This window comes from Heloderma suspectum, chromosome 1, assembly GCF_057233095.1.
Source record: "Heloderma suspectum isolate Gila_16-S chromosome 1, 16-S_ref, whole genome shotgun sequence".
Taxonomy (NCBI): Eukaryota; Metazoa; Chordata; class Lepidosauria; order Squamata; family Helodermatidae; genus Heloderma; species Heloderma suspectum.
The window spans coordinates 179,227,568-179,244,594 of record NC_139458.1 but is presented as its reverse complement, the minus strand read 5'-3'; the positions used below and the strand labels follow the sequence as shown (position 1 = coordinate 179,244,594).

Sequence of the window (17,027 nt, the reverse complement as noted above, 5' to 3'; positions counted from 1 at the left end):
GCTTCTTCGGCCTCAGTGGTTGGGGCATAGACTTGAATTACTGTGAAGTTGAATGGTTTGCCTTGGGTTCGTACTGAGATCATTCTATCATTTTTAAGATTGTACCCCAGTACTGCTTTTCCCACCCTTTTGTTGACTATGAGTGCTACTCCATTTCTTCTAAGGGATTCTTGCCCACAATAGTAGATATGATGGTCACCTGAATTAAATTCGCCCATGCCTGTCCATTTTAGTTTGCTGATTCCCAAGATGTCAATGTTCAATCTTGCCATCTCATGTTTGACCACCACCAGCTTACCTTGATTCATTGATCTTACATTCCAGGTTCCTAAACAATACTGTTCTTTACAGCATCGGATTTTCTTTTCACCACCAGACACATCCACAGCTGAGTGTCCTTTCGGCTTTGGCCCAGCCGCTTCACTCTTTCTGGCGCTACTTGGAAATACCCTCTGCTCTTCCCCAGTAGTATGTTGGACCCCTTCCGTCCTGAGCGGCTAATCTTCCGGCGTCATCTCTTTTAGCCTTGTGATACATTCCATGGGGTTTTCTTGGCAAGAATACTGGAGTGGGTTGCCATTTCCTTCTCCAGTGGATAATACATTGGTCATATACGCGGTGTTCTAGCTAACTAGTTTACATGGCAATCCCTTACATGTCTACTATGATAGAGATCCCATTGACTTCAGTGGGGCTTACTCCCAGGAAAGTGGGTAAAGAGTTGTAGCCTTACTGAGCAATGTGTAATTCCCCGACTACCTTTATGCTATAAAATCCGTTATGCTGAAAACAGAACCAATTATCTCATTCTACAGCAATTTGAATGAATGTGAATGGTGAGGAAAAGAATAAATGTTTCAGGGCTTTGTTTAAAAATAAATAAATCTTAGAATACATGAGCATCCTAGGCTGATACTAGGTGCCACAGGCCTCACATCAACCCACAAGGCTTTATTTTCACATTTTAAACACTAAATGGTTTCCACAGGAGCATATGATTAGCCAGAGCCCCTCTGGATACAAAGTCACATAAATAAGAAATAAAAGAAAAAAAGAGCAATTTTTCATTCCTCTGGTTATCTTATTTTATTTTATGGTTTTATTTTATTTATTAACCACATTTCTATACTGCCCAATACCTCAAGCCCTCTGGATGGTTCACAAAATAGTTATTTCTTAGGGTGCAATCCTATGCATGTTTAGACAGAAAAAAGCCTACAACTTCCCATGCTGGCTGAGGAATGCTGAGAGTTTAGGACTGTTTCCTGTGTAAACATGCATAGTATTTGCACCCTTACTTATTTACTTACTTACTTGTACTTTGAAACTACCCAATAAGCAAAATATTCTGGGCAATGCACAATGCATTAAAAAAAAGATAAAATACAAACATTAAAACAAGTAATAAAAACAGTACAGAATAAAACCAAGAATAGAGGTTAGAACCATAAAATGCTAGAGTATAACAATAAAAGCTAAAACAAATTAAAATAGCCACAGAATACAATCAAAGTAAACCAACAGCAAAGGACAACAGCACTGCAACGATCTAAAAAGCACTAACACAGGGTTGCTGTTGTTTTTTAATGAAGGACTAAAAAGTCTGGGAGAATAAAAGGGTCTTCACCTGGTGCTGAACAGAATACACGTTCTGTATCACAATGATGGTGCGAGAAGAGTCACCCCGGCCCCGTCTACACAGAGATGCTTTCCAACGTGATTCAGTTTAAAACTGTGGTTTCATCAAAACGGATTTGCTCCTCCCATGGCACATGCAGCCAACTAAAGTGTTGTATACAAAAAAAAAAGAACCACTTTTGCGTGGCAGGCTGCATGAGAAAAGGCATTAGTTCAGGCATACGTGGGTGGAGTCTCACGGCATCAACAAGCTTCCTTTAAAAAAAAAAAGTCATTAAACATATGTGAAGGTCTGTTCTTCTGGAAAAGAGAGTAGACATGTTTAGTGGACTGTTTTCAGAACGGAAGTAGAGATTTCAAAAGAACAAAAGTCATCTCACAGCCACATGCTGACTTTAAGGCTCTTTGGGGGAAAAACAAAGCATGATCATGCACAGGTCTGTTCCTCCAGAGTTTCCCTTCCTCTTATCAGCTTTGCACTGCCCCGCTCCCCCCCCCCGCCCCAGTGCCGAGGCCAGTTCCGCTAGCTGAGGTCACACAGACTCCGAATCCTCACTGAAGCCGGCACAACAGGAAAATCCATCACAAAACGACTTTGCAAAATTACAAGTTCTACGGCATGAAAACCCACAGTTGCTGCGGAGAGGGGAGAATGACATGTGCCCTGACAGTGTGTGAGGTGCAGTAGCACCGGAGTAAATCCCCTATATAGATGGCGCCTAGGACACCACTACTGAAAAGGCCTTCTTCCTAGTGGCTACCCAACTGAACTCCCTAGCGGGTCAGCCAGGCAAGGGCCTCTGAAGATCTTAGGGTGTGGGAAAGTATATACAAGAGGAAGAGGCTGTCCCACTTCCATGCCCACAGCCTTCCTTAATTTCTCATGGACTCAAGGCTCTTCCAGATATCCCATGGTTCCAGTCTGGCGCTGTAGTGCCCAAGTGACAAGTGCCTTTTCCTTTTATGTCATGAAGCCACTGCATTTACCGGGAGGGTGCACGGAGATCCAAGTACTACTTCTGCTAAAGAGTAGCTTTGCTAAGGTGGCCCTATGGTATCTTCTTAGAAACTGCTCCCTCCATTGTACTTGCAATAGGTGGGTATACTGAGAAATGTTTAGTGGGTGCCTTCTAAATTAGACATTTTTCCCGCTATTGAGAATCTGTAACAACTCCCAAAGCATTTCATGTTCTACAGACTAAATTCTTCCCCCAAAAGCTAATGTAATAATATCACTGAAGTCAATAAGCACTCCCACTGGGAGAACTGGCTGACCAAGAAATGCACCTTCTCTAAATGGAGTAGGGAAAAGAAGGGTTTTTCTTTTCATCTACTATACAAAGTTATCTGTTAACAACTCTACTCCCAATGGCAACAGAGATGAAGACCAGACATAACTGTAGTTCTTGAAATCAAATAAGACCATCAAGGTTGCTATCAACACTCCACAGACATGACCTCACTTTTAGATCAGACAGATATAATAATTAAGTCAAAAACCCAAATTAGGTGTTTTTAGTTGATCCTCATCTTGAAGTCGGTTGCCCCAAATTGATGAGAGCATATCAAAGGCTTCACAAATGAAAACAATCCTGGGATGCTTATATTCTCTTCCAACAACAGAAAAGTATAAATAAAAAGTGAAGCAATGTATTTCTTGGGAGCCTGAGAATACTCAGGTGAAGGAGAGGAAAGCAACTCTCCCAAGTGTAAAATGATCCCTATGTATGTGGACGTTCATGCACAGGGGATTTCTTTTGTATACTTCTTTTTAAAAGCAGTATTTTGATAGGCTGATTCAAGTACATTAGTTTCTAATTCATAAATAGAAAAAACAAGTGGGAATCTGAATGCAGAGGGAGAAGAGAGCAGGTGGGCCAAAGAACTTAGTCTCTTCCCCCAGAGACTGCTGCAAGAAGGAAGGGAAGGCTTAGTGCAGGGGTATCAAACTTTTTTCAGATCAGGGTCCAAATTCAGTTTCAAAGAAGCTCTCAGGAGCCACATTCCACTTGTGGGTGGGGCTGAAGGCAAACTGTGTGGAGTTACCAACATATTTCGACTTAAAGTAACTTGTACTGCCAGTAACTAAGCCTTAGGAGAGGCATTTCAGTCTTTCAGGATGGAAGAAAACTGAGCAAAACCCTGGAAACCTCCAAACAATCAGTGGTAAAGGAGGCATGGCCATCTCAGGAATTCCAGAAGGCCATATTGAGACCCCAAGTGGGGCCAGATTTGGCCTGCACGTCTGAGGTTCAACACCCTGGCTTAGCGGATCACTGGGTGGGCAGGAGCCAGCAGGTACAATGGCTTGGGATCTGGCACTATGGCCCAAGTGCTTTCAGATAAGATGACAACCTCCCCAGAATCAACCTGCTTGTTCAGTGACCATTTTGGATCCACTAAAAAGGCTGATCTGGTTCAGCCCTTTTCCCAGAGAAATGTCATTTTCAAGAACCCATCTGGCAAAGTCCTCCAAAAATACACTGGGGCATTTAAGCTTTGAGAAATTATAATGTGAATAGCTTTGGTGAAATCTTGTCTAGTCAAAATATATAATACAAGGAATAAGAGCACTAACATACCTGAAAGACGATATTTTCTGAGGGCAAAGTGTTTGTATAATATTACAGTTCACAAACGCTTTACTTGGAATTACCCCAATGTGGTACTTTTTCCTAGGGTGGCTATAGATTTCAGAGGAACTTCAATAAGGGTTACTATTACTATTTTTAAAAAGCAGTTTGTCAATTGTAGACAAGACATTGTGCTTCTGGTATTGTTGGCATTAGAGCCTGCAGTTTGAGATTCCATTCTTCTTTCTTTTTGTAGTCTTGTCACATTTCCCAAACACATACTGCATTCCTTCTAGGGCCTCTTGAATGAGCATCAAAGGTTTCCCTATTTGAGAAAATTAAGGTGAAAACATTACTTGCAGAACTGGGAAGATCTTAGGTTCATCTTAGGGTTCTTTTTCATCCACATTTCACTGAATAGCATTAGACTTATCCAGCAGCTTCAAGTATTTTTCTTATGATTCCCATTTAATCGTTCTGACAATGCATGTCACGTTAATTTTTATAACAGCATTCTGGAAGCAATAAATGGCATCCCCTTTGAAAAGGATCAGTATCCTTTTGGTACGAGAATATGCTGCACATTGAAACACAGTCTAGACATAATAGCAGGAGCAAAAAGACAAAGAGAACATATTGTTTACTTTGTACTGTAAGCAGGGCTATTATATTCCCTTAGATAGCTATGGCAACTCCCTTGGAAGTATTTCCAATTCACTGAATTTCAAATTACAGCAGACTTGATGGGTGCTCTTGATGGTCAACACAGATTGACAACACCTGGACCTTCTCATCTGAAACCTAAGTGCAAAATGTAACAAAACCTACGAGGGTAAAAACCTTTTAGTGGTAGAAGTATTGTGTTAAATTCTTCTAGAAATTTTAGCTTTCTTCCTTCCTTTCGTGCATGTTGAACATGGCCTGATGTTATAAATCTTTCAGCCCTCATAGAAACCGCTTGATGAATTGGTCTTGACTTGAAAAATGGGTTTTCCCTCCTTCACAGATATCATGGAAGATAAATTTGTTCCTTGTTTGTTACGAGGAGAAAATGAATGCGTTATCACATTTCTCATGGCAACTGATGAACAGGGAAAAACAACCCTTCACAGCATAAAGCAAAAAGGTAAGGTGCTTGGGCTTGGTAAATCACTTATATACACTGCGAATATGTCCGCATTTTTAAAGAAGGCATTGGCTTGAATCCTGAGAAGAGGAAGGACCAGGGCTGGAGTCAAGGCTGGTTGGTTACCCGCCATGGGCCCACACCCCAGCAAGGACCCTCTGACAAGAGCCCCCTGGAGTCGCTCCTCTCTTCGTCATTACAACTTGCTTGTTCACCTGCCTCTCACTCTGGCCCAGACAACAGTGGTGAGGAGAAAAGAGGAGCAGTAGATGCCACTGCCTGCTTGCTCACTGGGTCTCTGCTTGTCAAGCAAGGAAATTATCGCAATGATGAGGAGCAATAGCAGCTGGTGACAATGGTGGTGAGAAGGTAGACTCACTGAGGGAGGGGGCCCATGGAGGTGTCCTTGCTCAAGGGCCCTCTAAACTCTGGAGTGGGCAGTGGAAAGGACACCCACAGAAGGAAACATCCCCATTCCCTCCTCTTCCCTGCAGTCCCCTACACCCTGTGAAAACCCTCTCCAGAGGGTGAGGAGACTCTCCTGAACAGCAGGGTGGGTGGGGGCTATAAAGGATGGAATTAGCCAAAATTGGATGGAGACACCTTGTGCGAACAGCACCACCCTTGATTTTGGATGGTTTCTCCATCCCACTGCAGCCCCGAATGCCCCATCCCACACAGCTTTTCAAAGGCACAGCAGGCTGCAGGGGGGAGAATGGCATAGGAAAGTGCCCTTCTGCAGACTGCCTTCCGCTTTTGATTCTAAGGGCATTTATACATGAGGCTTTTATTGCGCACTCGTGATTGGTCACTCATGGAAGTTTTCAGGTCTTTTACATGACGTCATCAACTGCCACGGCATCTCGTCTGCTTTCTGACTTTTATCATGGTTTTTAAAAGATCAGGGATAATGCGGTAATAAACATTTATCTGCTTTAATGGCCGTGTGTGATTGCTCAGTTTTGCTATACCATACCGCCATCTAGTGGCTGTATAATGAAACATGTAGAACTTGCAGACAAAGAAAGTCCCCAGAAAAAAAGCCTGTGTCAGTCCATGTAAGAAGCCAATCTTAATCTCACAAAGAATTCAGAAGCAGAAGCCCAGGTAAGTTGTGGGATAAAAAGCCTGGTGTGGAGAAGTCCTCAGCTCCAAGCCAATACGTTTTAGACACTATCCTGCAATGAGCTAGGCATGTGCTCCTAAAATATTTGTTCCTTGTGGTCATTCATAAAAAGCAGTATGGAAAAGAAATGCTGGAGATTATGACCCAGTAGACAATTTTGAGTTTATTTTCAGTTATTGCCATCGGATTCTAGTGATTTACTATAGGTGCTCCAAAAACCTGGCCCATTTATGGTATGGAAGGTGTATAGAACTAAACATTCTATAGCTTCTTTCAAAGTTGGAACTGCACCTGTAACCATTTTCACAGATTTTCCTTCCTTTCTACAGAATGTCCACAACCTGCAAAAATTACAATGATTGTGATGGGTGTTTCGATTGCAGTCGTCCTCACTGGGGTTGTCTTGCTTTGTATGTGGAAATTGTTCATTTCATTTCACGACCGGAAAGAAGTTGCGAAATTTGAAGCAGAGCGATCAAAGGCCAAATGGCAAACAGTATGTAAAAGTTCATAATGGAGGGTTTTTTAAATTATTCTATTGCAAGATGGCAACTGTTGCCATCTATATAGTGGAGATTTTATATTTCAGACAATATCTAAATTGCACAGTAATCCACACCCATGATAGTAGCATTATGGTGGCAATGTATGAGAAGGATCAGTCAGTTCTGGATTTCCAGCATTCAGTGTCAAAAAATAATAATATTAAAAACAGGCTAGGGAATGTTGAGTTCTTTCCTGAAAATGCCTAATGTATATATGAAAAAATATTAATAACTCTATCAATGTGCCCCAGACTGAGCATACAAATATATGTCAATATGGCAAACAGCTGATCCCTTGAAAAATATTTGGAATTTCCTTAAGCGACCACAGCTTGCAGTAATGTTGATGCTCACAGTAGTAAACGTATCTTAGGGCACAATCCTACGGGGATAGGTGGCGTCCTTCAAACTCGGAGGCGACTGCCTATCCAATGCAGGGCAGGAAAAGCATGGAGGGTATCGTCCCCTTTGCATTTCAACCACCCTGCATTCGCGGCTAGACAGCCCATTTTGGCTGTCTAGCCATGGGACCTCAGAGCATGGGAAGCGGCACCTGGGTGACACATACGATGTGTCGTACCGGCATTTCTGACTTCCCCACCCTGACACACCCCAAGGAACACCCCGTTTTTGCCGCTCCGCAATCCTCTTCGGCAGCGTGGGAGGGTGCAGAGGTCAGTTCTCAGGGAACCGGCCTCGGAGAGTGGGCTCTGAGGTTGGCTCCCAGGAACCAACCTATCCAATGGCAGGCTTAATTATTATTTTTTTCCTTTTAAAAAAAATTCTTGGCTGCCTTTCAGAGCAGAAGCCCTCCCAAGGCAGCTCACAGCAATAAAATAATAAAACCTTAAAGCAAGCATTTAATTACAGTCAGGTGTAAATCCTTGTAATATGTTCTTAAAATTTTGTTACAATAAATTGGGAAGTGAGATTAGATGGAGAAGAGTTCTTTGTTTTAAAAAACTTAAGCAGGCAAAGTATATTGCAACATTGTCGTCATTTTCAAAAGAATCTGCAAACATTGAGGCTTCTTTCAGACATCGTTTTCAAATTTTCAGATCGCCATCTTCCTCCAATGGCAGCTTGCTGCATTTTTGTGCTGAGCACTGAGACTGGGAAGCACCTTCCTCAGCACTTAGGACAGAAGCCAAGTGAGCTGCTGATGCAGAAAAGATCATGTGTTTTTTTCCTCCATCCGCAGCTCACTGGGCATTCTCCCACCAAAGTTTACCTTTCAGGTTTACCTTCTTAACTGCAGTTCAGCTTTCTAGCAAAGTTAAAAAAACAAAAAACAAACCCTGGGATGGAGAATAAACAATGGAAAACACAGAAATTAGGGTGGACAATATACTGCAACAGAAACGCAATGGAAACGTGGCCCAATCTCTTTTGTAAGGGGAATAAGAAAGGTATCTTTTGCTCCTTGCCCCCATCTAAGCATTGGCTGGGCTCAGGGTCCCAGGTCAAGGTAGTCAGAATGTGCAGTTGCTGTCATTGGTTGCCAAAGGACGTCTATTTACATTTCTGAATACATTCTTTTAATGTATGTCTATTTAATGTTTAAAACAACCAATCACACTATGGAGAGGACATTCAGCCCCCACAAGCAGCTTGGCCCAGGGCAATCTGATTCCCCAGGCTTACAAGTATGGGGTCTGCCTTACAGCGTCCTTCTCATGCAGGGTGTCCCAGGCTGCTTGTCGTGCTAACTTGCTTCTGGGTAGAAATCAAGGTTTAAAGCCAGCATTTATCAGCAGCACAACCAGGCTAGAGGGTTCAGTAGCCAGGCCACCAGGAACCAGCGGTATGGAAGAGGAATCTGAGATAGAGGTGGCACTTGGTCATCTAGGTCTTCCACCACCCCAAATCCCTGCTCCATCATACCATCCCATCTCTTACCTCTGAGCACCATTTTAGGGACATCCTCCCCTCTCTTTCACTCTCCCTCCCACCCAGAAACATCCTTGCTCATAAACATTCAACACTAAGCAGCACAATGCAACCCTCTTCTGCTATGAAACAGACAACATTAATTCAAAACAATGGCAGATGTAAATCAGGTCAGCCAAGATCCACTAATGAAGGCCAAGGTTGCAGGTTAGGGCAATAAAATAAAATGGGGTCAATAAAGATAAACACACCCTACCCCCTGCTAGTTACTGGTTTAACTATCCACTGAACTTCAGCCCCTGACTCTCACTCAGGGGGACGCCACTCACCACAGCTTCCCCCACCCAGGCTCTCACCCCAGGCCAGGATCACAGGCCTGTCTCTCACATAAGCCTGGCCACCCTTCCCAGATAACAGGAGGTGTGCTCCCATAACTCCTGCCTGCATCCCGGCCAATTCTTATCCGCCTCCTTCTGGTGATGTTCCAACCACAGACGAGGCTCCAGTCTGTTCCCAGCCACAACAATTAGTTCCCGGCTACAGGCAGTCATCAGGCTGTCCACAAAGTCAAAACAAAAAGAGACAACGAAGTGAAAATAAAAGTGGACTTGCTGGCAGACACTAATGAACCAAGTCGGGGCTAGATGTGTGCCTTCAGCCTGTCTCTGCCCTGTTGTTTCTTCTGCATTGCTCCCTCTAGAATCTAGAATGCCTGGGAGAAGAGGAATGCCTTTGGCTGGCTGGTGCCAAAATGATCTATGTCGTATGGTCTATGAGAGAGGTTATCTCTAGTGATGCTAAGCATGGCTTTTTTTAGTTCAAAGAAATAATGCACATATAGAACATATTGATGGGCATGTCAAAACGTGTTCCACCAGAAAGAAACATATTTGTATTCATCTCACATTAAATTGTCATTAATAGGCAGAGCATGTAATTAGTTTATTCTTTGAAGTTCTGGGAAACAGCAATTAGGTGCAGGAGAAATGAGCTACTGGACACCATGGTCCCTGTCAATGGAGTTATGTTGGTTTATAGAGGAGCAAATTTAGTTGCAGGTTATTCTTAACACAAACCAACTAATGCAGTGTACTACTAATGCTACATGAAATGGATCAATGTTTCAATTATGCTTCTGCAGAATAGAACATCTCCTATGCTATAAGAAATACCTGCCCAAACATAACATTTATTTTTACACACCTTTATTAAAGCAGCTTAAACTAAAGGGTCCAGTTTGCAGCTCAATATAAGAACCACTGTGAGTTAAACAACGTAACACACACGCGTACACACACCCCACCACCACCACCACCACCAGTAGAGTAAGTCATTGCTACAAATTGCCACAGGCAACCCAGGATGTGCTATGGCATTAGGATACAGGAACATCAAGGTCAAAAGAACTAATTTTTACATGCTTCCCTCATCAGCGTAGTTCAGCTGAAGATTGGCCTCAAGGTTCAAAATGTGACCCAGGTTCCTGTGTGGGTGGTAAAACTGTGGACAGTATCTAATGGGGATGCTCCACCTCTGGTGGTTCTGTTGCGCTTGCAGGACCCACCACTTGCACAACAGGGCCTTGGCGTCACTAAAAGAAACCCTGGAAACAAACAGAAACACTTGTTTACAGATTGGGACAGGTCAGTGGCACTCCCTTCTGCAAGCTTTGCTGACCTGCCCCATTCCAGAAACAAGCATTTGCACTCATTTCAGTTTATTTTTAGGAATGCAAAAGCCCTGTTGCGCAAGCAGTGGGTCCCACAAGCATATGGGCACGATAGGATATTATCCTACATGGTTTAAACAAAAATGCTACCTTATAGTCATTCATGAACTAGTTATCACTGAAGTAGTATACCTGTGTTTGGGCTGTAACCCCTTAGACTGCAGGTCGAGTTCACAGTACTCAATATTCTTCCATAAAAACAAACAAACAAACAAATAAATAACTTTTGTCATAGAGAACACCTGTTTGACAGAAGGGAAGCCTATCCTTCTAACATTTCTGGAGAGTAATTAATACCTGTAAGATACATTTTTCATTGGTCTTCTTTTACATACTTCTTCCCCAAATACATGAACACAATGCATACTTTACTTCAAATTTGAAGACACAAACTGGAAAAGAGTCAGTCAGTAGATGTGTCTGATCCAATGTTGGTTCCAGATCCCTGGAGATGAAATCAGATCAGTCACCTTTACCAGTTACATCTTCAGTTCCATGGATCAGCCTTGTGGCTTACCAAAGAAGACCAAGAAGTTGACAACCAAACCCAGATATATATTTTTCATATCTGGCAAAATGTGTAGCCAGGTCTGGACTGGGGCTTCAGATATTACCTGGAACAAGTGTGTGTGTGTGTGTGTATATACACACACACACATGCTGATCTTGTTTGCTCAAAACGAATTACTGGCCCCTCACCCTGAACACAAACAAGGCCAGCTCCAGATGTTTTGCTACATGAGGCAAAGGTCAAAATGATTCCTCCACCCCTTCACAATTCCAACTACAGAAGCAAACTGGACTGGCAGTTGAACTTTATGTCAACACTGGCAATGTACAGTTTCCTCCACCATATCTGAGGGCAACAGGCTAGTGTAGGGGTGCGAGGCAGGCCGTGAAGCACATACAGCTCCGTCCTTCACCAGAGGGGCATGGCCGGGGTGTTGCCACTGCTGCCTCCAACATCTGCCGTCTGAGGCAGTTAACTCATTCTCTGCCTGCTCGAACCTCCTAATGTGTTTTTCAACATGTGATTGGTCAAGGAGTCATGCTGACTTGGCACAGTGTGGAAGAACTCTACGCAAATACATAAGTATGCATGTACAGCTCCTGAACTCAGAGCTGGCGGGAGGCATGGCCAGTGTGTGTCTCTATGGCAGGCAGCCAGGATAGCCAATATGACTCCTTCACACTTTAAAATACCATGTGAGGGGGGTTTAAGTGAAGCCCCTAGTGTCCCTGACTGTCAGGCTGTAAGTGTTGAGGCATATGTTCCCCTGAAGACAGATGGTACAATGTCTCCAGCTGTGTCCAGGTAAACAGATGTAAGAATACACCGTGGCCATGTCCGAGGGACCTGCTAGCTGTTCACAGCTTTCCAGAGATTGTCGACAGTGACATTTTATATCAAGGGTGCAGAACCTCTTTCAGTTCGAGGGCCGCATTCCATTTCAGTGACGTTCTCAGGGGCTGCATTCCAGTGCTGTGTGGTGCCAAAGACAAAAGGGGTGGGGCCAAAAATCCCAGGATACTTAGCTTAAAGCTCTTACTGCCAATAGCTAATCCTTAGGAGAGGCATTCAACTTTTTAGAGTGGGGAGAGGGGAAAAATTCACAAAAGCCAGGAAACTACCAAATGATCGGTGATCAGAGGAAAGGGGGCGAGGCATGAGGGAGGGAGTGTGGGCATCTGAGGCACCCCAGAGGGAAGGATTGGGACCCCAGGACGGCTGGATTTGGCCCCTGGGTCTGAGATTCTACACCCCATCTTTATATCATATCTGCCATTTGCTTCAAAAAAACTTCAGTGTAGCTTATCATATTCATAATGGTAAAACTTATACACATGGCAAGAGTGAATAGGACCACAGTGATCCATCTATAGGACAAGTTATTTCTAGAGAAAATAACAATCCTTTGTTTTAGATGTTTAGGTTTTGTAAATTTGCAGACAGCTTCAATTTTTGCCTGTTTGTGTACTTGATCATCAAATAAAATAAGTTATTAATCATACATTGTATCAACTGAATAGTTAGGTTGCATCTGTGTCCATATTATAGTCCTGTTTTAATAAGTATTTTGGGGATTAATAGTATGTGTTTGTGATTATTGTGAAAGACTTCATTTTTAGTGGTTCTTGTTTTGCTGTTTTTCAAGGTCTTCGAATGTTTCTATGATCTTTCTCATTTGGAGACATTTATTCAACATTTATTCAACATATTATGAGTGGGTTTTGTTACAAAATAGTTACCAAAGGTAGAACAGTATTATGAAAACTACCGTGTTAAATACATCAACTTACACGACGGAATCAGATATGACATATTTATTTAATATTCCCCCCCCCCTCCTTTCTAGGGAACAAACCCTCTGTACAGAGGCTCAACAACAACATTCAAAAATGTGACGTACAAGCAAAAAGAAAGGCAACCAGGATCTGCTGCAGATATTTATTAGTCCTCCAAATATTATGGAACAGACGTTCGTTTTGGAAATACTAAAAAGCAACATTTACTACATTTGTTCTAAATTTATTCTTTAAATCGAAGCTTGTTAACATACTATAGTGCAGAGGTGGGGGATGTCTTTTAATCAGGCACCAGATTCAATATTGGAGAAGCTCCTGGGGGCTGCTTTCCAGAGGTGGGTGGGGTGAAAGGCCAAAGGGGTGGACCCAAAAATACAAAAGCACTAGCATATTGTACTTTAAAACTCTCACTGCCAGTAACTAATTTTTAGAAAAGGCATTTCAACCTTTAGAATTGGGAAAATTCCTGGGTAAAAGCCACTAAACCACCAAATGACTGGTGGCTGGGAGGAAAGGACATGGGGCAGGAGAAAGGGGTGTGCCCATCTGAGGAACCCAGGAGGACTGGATTGGGATCCTGGCCCTGAGGTTCCCCACCCCCGCTGTAGTGGTACAATAGTTTGGGTTGAGGGAATACATGTTTTTCATGATGGGAGGCTTTGGGGTTAATGAATTAATTTGCCAGGCTCTGGAGCATTAGAGGATGTCAAGTAATAACAGTGGAAAAGAGCATCTGAACATTTTACCCCTATGTTGCAGGCCAGCAGCAGCAGCACCTGGAAAGCTCAGGCAACTGTCAAGACCCCATAGGGAGGGGGAGCAGCACACAGGGACTCCTCCCCATGCCTTCTCCCCAAGGACGTAGTAGCCTCCAGGCAGGGGATGGGGCATAGGGAAAGGAAGGGGCCTGGGGAGTACAAGGCGGGGCCTGTGGAGGGAGCCCAAGTGTTTGCCCATAAACTGCAGGTTCTTCACTCCTACTCAAAACACTACTGTTTAGCTAGATTTCTGTGTGTGTCTGTGTGTGTGATTTACCATAAAGGTGTATTTTGGTGAGGGGGGTTCTGTCCAAACTGTCACTATAAATTACTCATACTATGAATGTACTGTGTATTTGACAGACACTGGAAATGTCTTAGCTACTTTTATTGAAATAGTTTTGACCCAAGGCTGGACCTTAAATAAGGCCAAAACATTATCAGTAAACATTATTACTCCTTGGAGGCTCTTGGGCATTTTGGGGTGTGTGGTTTTTTTCCTATGTGTAAATGTATGTGTGAACGCATGCATTAAATTTTTTAAAACCCTGAAATTTTAAGTAGTTTTCTTTTTGTTCAAAAAACGTTTATTTCTTTATGTATTTGATTTGTACCCCTGCTTTTCCACCAAGAAAATGGTGCCTAAGGCAGCTAACAATCACAGGAACTTTAAAAAACAAATAGATAAAACTTGGCTAAAAACAATAATAATACATTAAAAACATAGACAAAACACAACAGTTACAGAATAAAAATAGCCCCAACCCAACAGACCAGCTTACATGCCCAAAGCCTGGTTCAACAGAAACATCTTTGCCTGTCGGTACGAGGATAGCGGAGAGGGAGCCAACCTCAGCAGGGCGTTCCATAACCTGGGAGCACCCAGTAAGAAAGCCCTCTCTTGCGTCTCCACCAAACGCACCCCTGAAGGCCACTGTTCCAAGAGAAGCCCTCCCCCACACACCACCTGAAGAATTTAAAACCTGGGTAGGCTCATATGGGAAAAGGTGGTTTTTCAGGTAGCGTGGTCCCAAGCCATAAAGGTCTTTGAACAGCATAACCAGCACTTTAAATTGTGCCTGGAAATGGTCACATGTTCCCTGTAACCAATCAATAGTCTGGCCGCAGCATTCTGGACCAGCTGAGATTTCCAAACAGTTTTCAATGGCAGCCCCACATAAACTGTATTACAATAGTCCAAACGGGATGTACCTTAGGCATGCACGACTATGCCCTGATCAGAACAGGCACAGTTGGCACACTAGCCTCAGCTGCGAGAACTCCCACCGAGCCACTGCCAAAACCTAGGCATCCAGGTTCAGGGCCGAGTCCAGCAATACACCCAGACTGCAAGCCTGAGACACTAGGGGGAGTGTAAGCCCAAGCACAAGTTGAGTCCCTCCCTCCCTATTCCCTGATCTGCCTTTCAGCTAACTAGGAGGAGCACTTCTGTCTCCTGGACTAAGCTTCAATTTGTTCACCCTCATCCAGTCCCATTACTGACATTTAGAATTAGAACAGCTTCCTTGGATTTAGATGGAAAGGAAAGATAGAGTAGGGTGTCATCAGCGTACTGGTGGCACAGAACCCCAAAACTCTGGACAATCTCTCCCATTGGTTTCATGTATATTTTATTTGTTTGTTTGTTTATATGTTCAATTGCATGGGGGATAAGTTGGAACTCTGAGGGACACCACAAGCCAACGTCCATGGCATCAAACAGGAATCCCCCAGCACCCCCTTCTGAAATTGCTCCTTCAAGAAGGACCGGAGCCACTGTATAGCAGTGCTTCCCAGTCCCATCTCAGACAGTTGCCCCGGAAGAATACCATGGAACTAATTCCAACTCCCCTGCAAGGTTGTTGTTGTTCAGTCGTTCAGTCGTGTCCGACTCTTCGTGACCCCATGGACCATAGCACGCCAGGCCTTCCTGTCCTGCGCTCTCTCCCGGAGCATGCTCAAGTTCATATTCATTGCATCCGTGATGCTATCTAGCCATCTCATCCTCTGCCGTCCCCTTCTCCTTTTGCCTTCAGTCTTTCCCAGCATCAAGGTCTTTTCCAGGGAGTTTTCTCTTCGCATTAGGTGGCCAAAATACTGGAGCTTCAGCTTCATTATCTGTCCTTCCAATGAGCACTCAGGGTTGATTTCCTTTAGGATGGACTGATTTGACCTCCTTGCAGTCCAGGGGACTCGTAAGAGTCTTCTCCAGCACCACAGTTCGAAAGCATCAATTCTTCGGCGCTCAGCCTTCCTTATAGTCCAGCTCTCACAGCCATACATTACTACTGGGAAAACCATAGCTTTGATTAGACGGACCTTTGTCAGCAAGGTGATGTCTCTGCTTCTGACTATGCTGTCTAGGTTTGCCATAGCTTTCCTCCCAAGGAGCAAGCGTCTTTTAATTTCATGGCTACAGTCACCATCTGCGGTGATCTTGGAGCCCAAGAAAGTAAAATCTGTTACTGCTTCCATTTCTTCCCCTTCTCTATGCCAGGAAGTGATGGGGCCAGATGCCATGATCTTAGTTTTTTTAATGTTGAGTTTCAAACCAGCTTTTGCACTCTCCTCTTTCACCCTCAACAAGAGGCTCTTTAGATCCTCTTCGCTTTCTGCCATTAGGGTGGTATCATCTGCATATCTGAGGTCGTTGATAATTCTCCCAGCAATCTTAATTCCGATTTGTGATTCATCCAACCCGGACAGGCCAAACCTGGCCTCAGGTCCCCAAGAAATACCCAATATCCACCCTCACTGGCCAAGAGGCACTGAAATTAGCACTGAGGTTACACAGAAAAATCCACACCAACCTTACGTTGGGTAAATGTTTATTAAGGTAAAAGGGGGTAGAGGAAAAGGGAAGGATGGAGGGAGTAAATTGTACCAAGGGGTACAAAGCTGAAATACTAAAACAAAAGAATCAGGTTACATGGAGAGCCTTTTAACCACACACTCAAGCAAAAACAACAAAACTGGCTAGCCTGTCTTTGTACATATCAAAGGGAGGGCCTCCCGGGATAGGGTCCAGCCATCAAGCTAGGTCCAGGAACCACCATAACAAAGAGAGACAACCACACCTCGGCTTCAGCATCTTTTAAGGCCAGCCCTGGCAACCCAGGGCAGATTTTCCTTCAGCAGATCACCAGCTCTCCCCGGGGTGGACCACCCCCACCCCAAAAGAGGCACGATCTCCCCAGCTGGCCCAGCTGTTATCGCTTTTCAATTAACGAAAACAAAGCCTGGCCTTGAGCAGTAGTGCCAAGGAGCTTCCCTGATAACACACTCCCCAGTGGTTGCATCAGCTGTAAAAGCAGGGCCCCGCTTCCTGGTGGAAA

At 43.8% G+C, this 17,027-nt stretch overlaps 1 protein-coding gene across 1 annotated transcript in view; it reads left to right on the top strand.

Moving 5' to 3' along the window:
- Window positions 1-14,249, top strand: part of ITGB6 (integrin subunit beta 6) — a 59,674-nt gene extending 45,425 nt beyond the window's left edge. Inside the window, exons 13-15 of the mRNA XM_084811585.1 lie at window positions 5,218-5,337; window positions 6,793-6,959; window positions 12,985-14,249. Coding sequence (XP_084667711.1) covers window positions 5,218-5,337; window positions 6,793-6,959; window positions 12,985-13,083 — 386 coding nt within the window. The 3' untranslated portion in view covers window positions 13,084-14,249. The remainder of the gene's footprint in view (window positions 1-5,217; window positions 5,338-6,792; window positions 6,960-12,984) is intronic.
- Window positions 14,250-17,027: the final 2,778 nt, after the last annotated feature.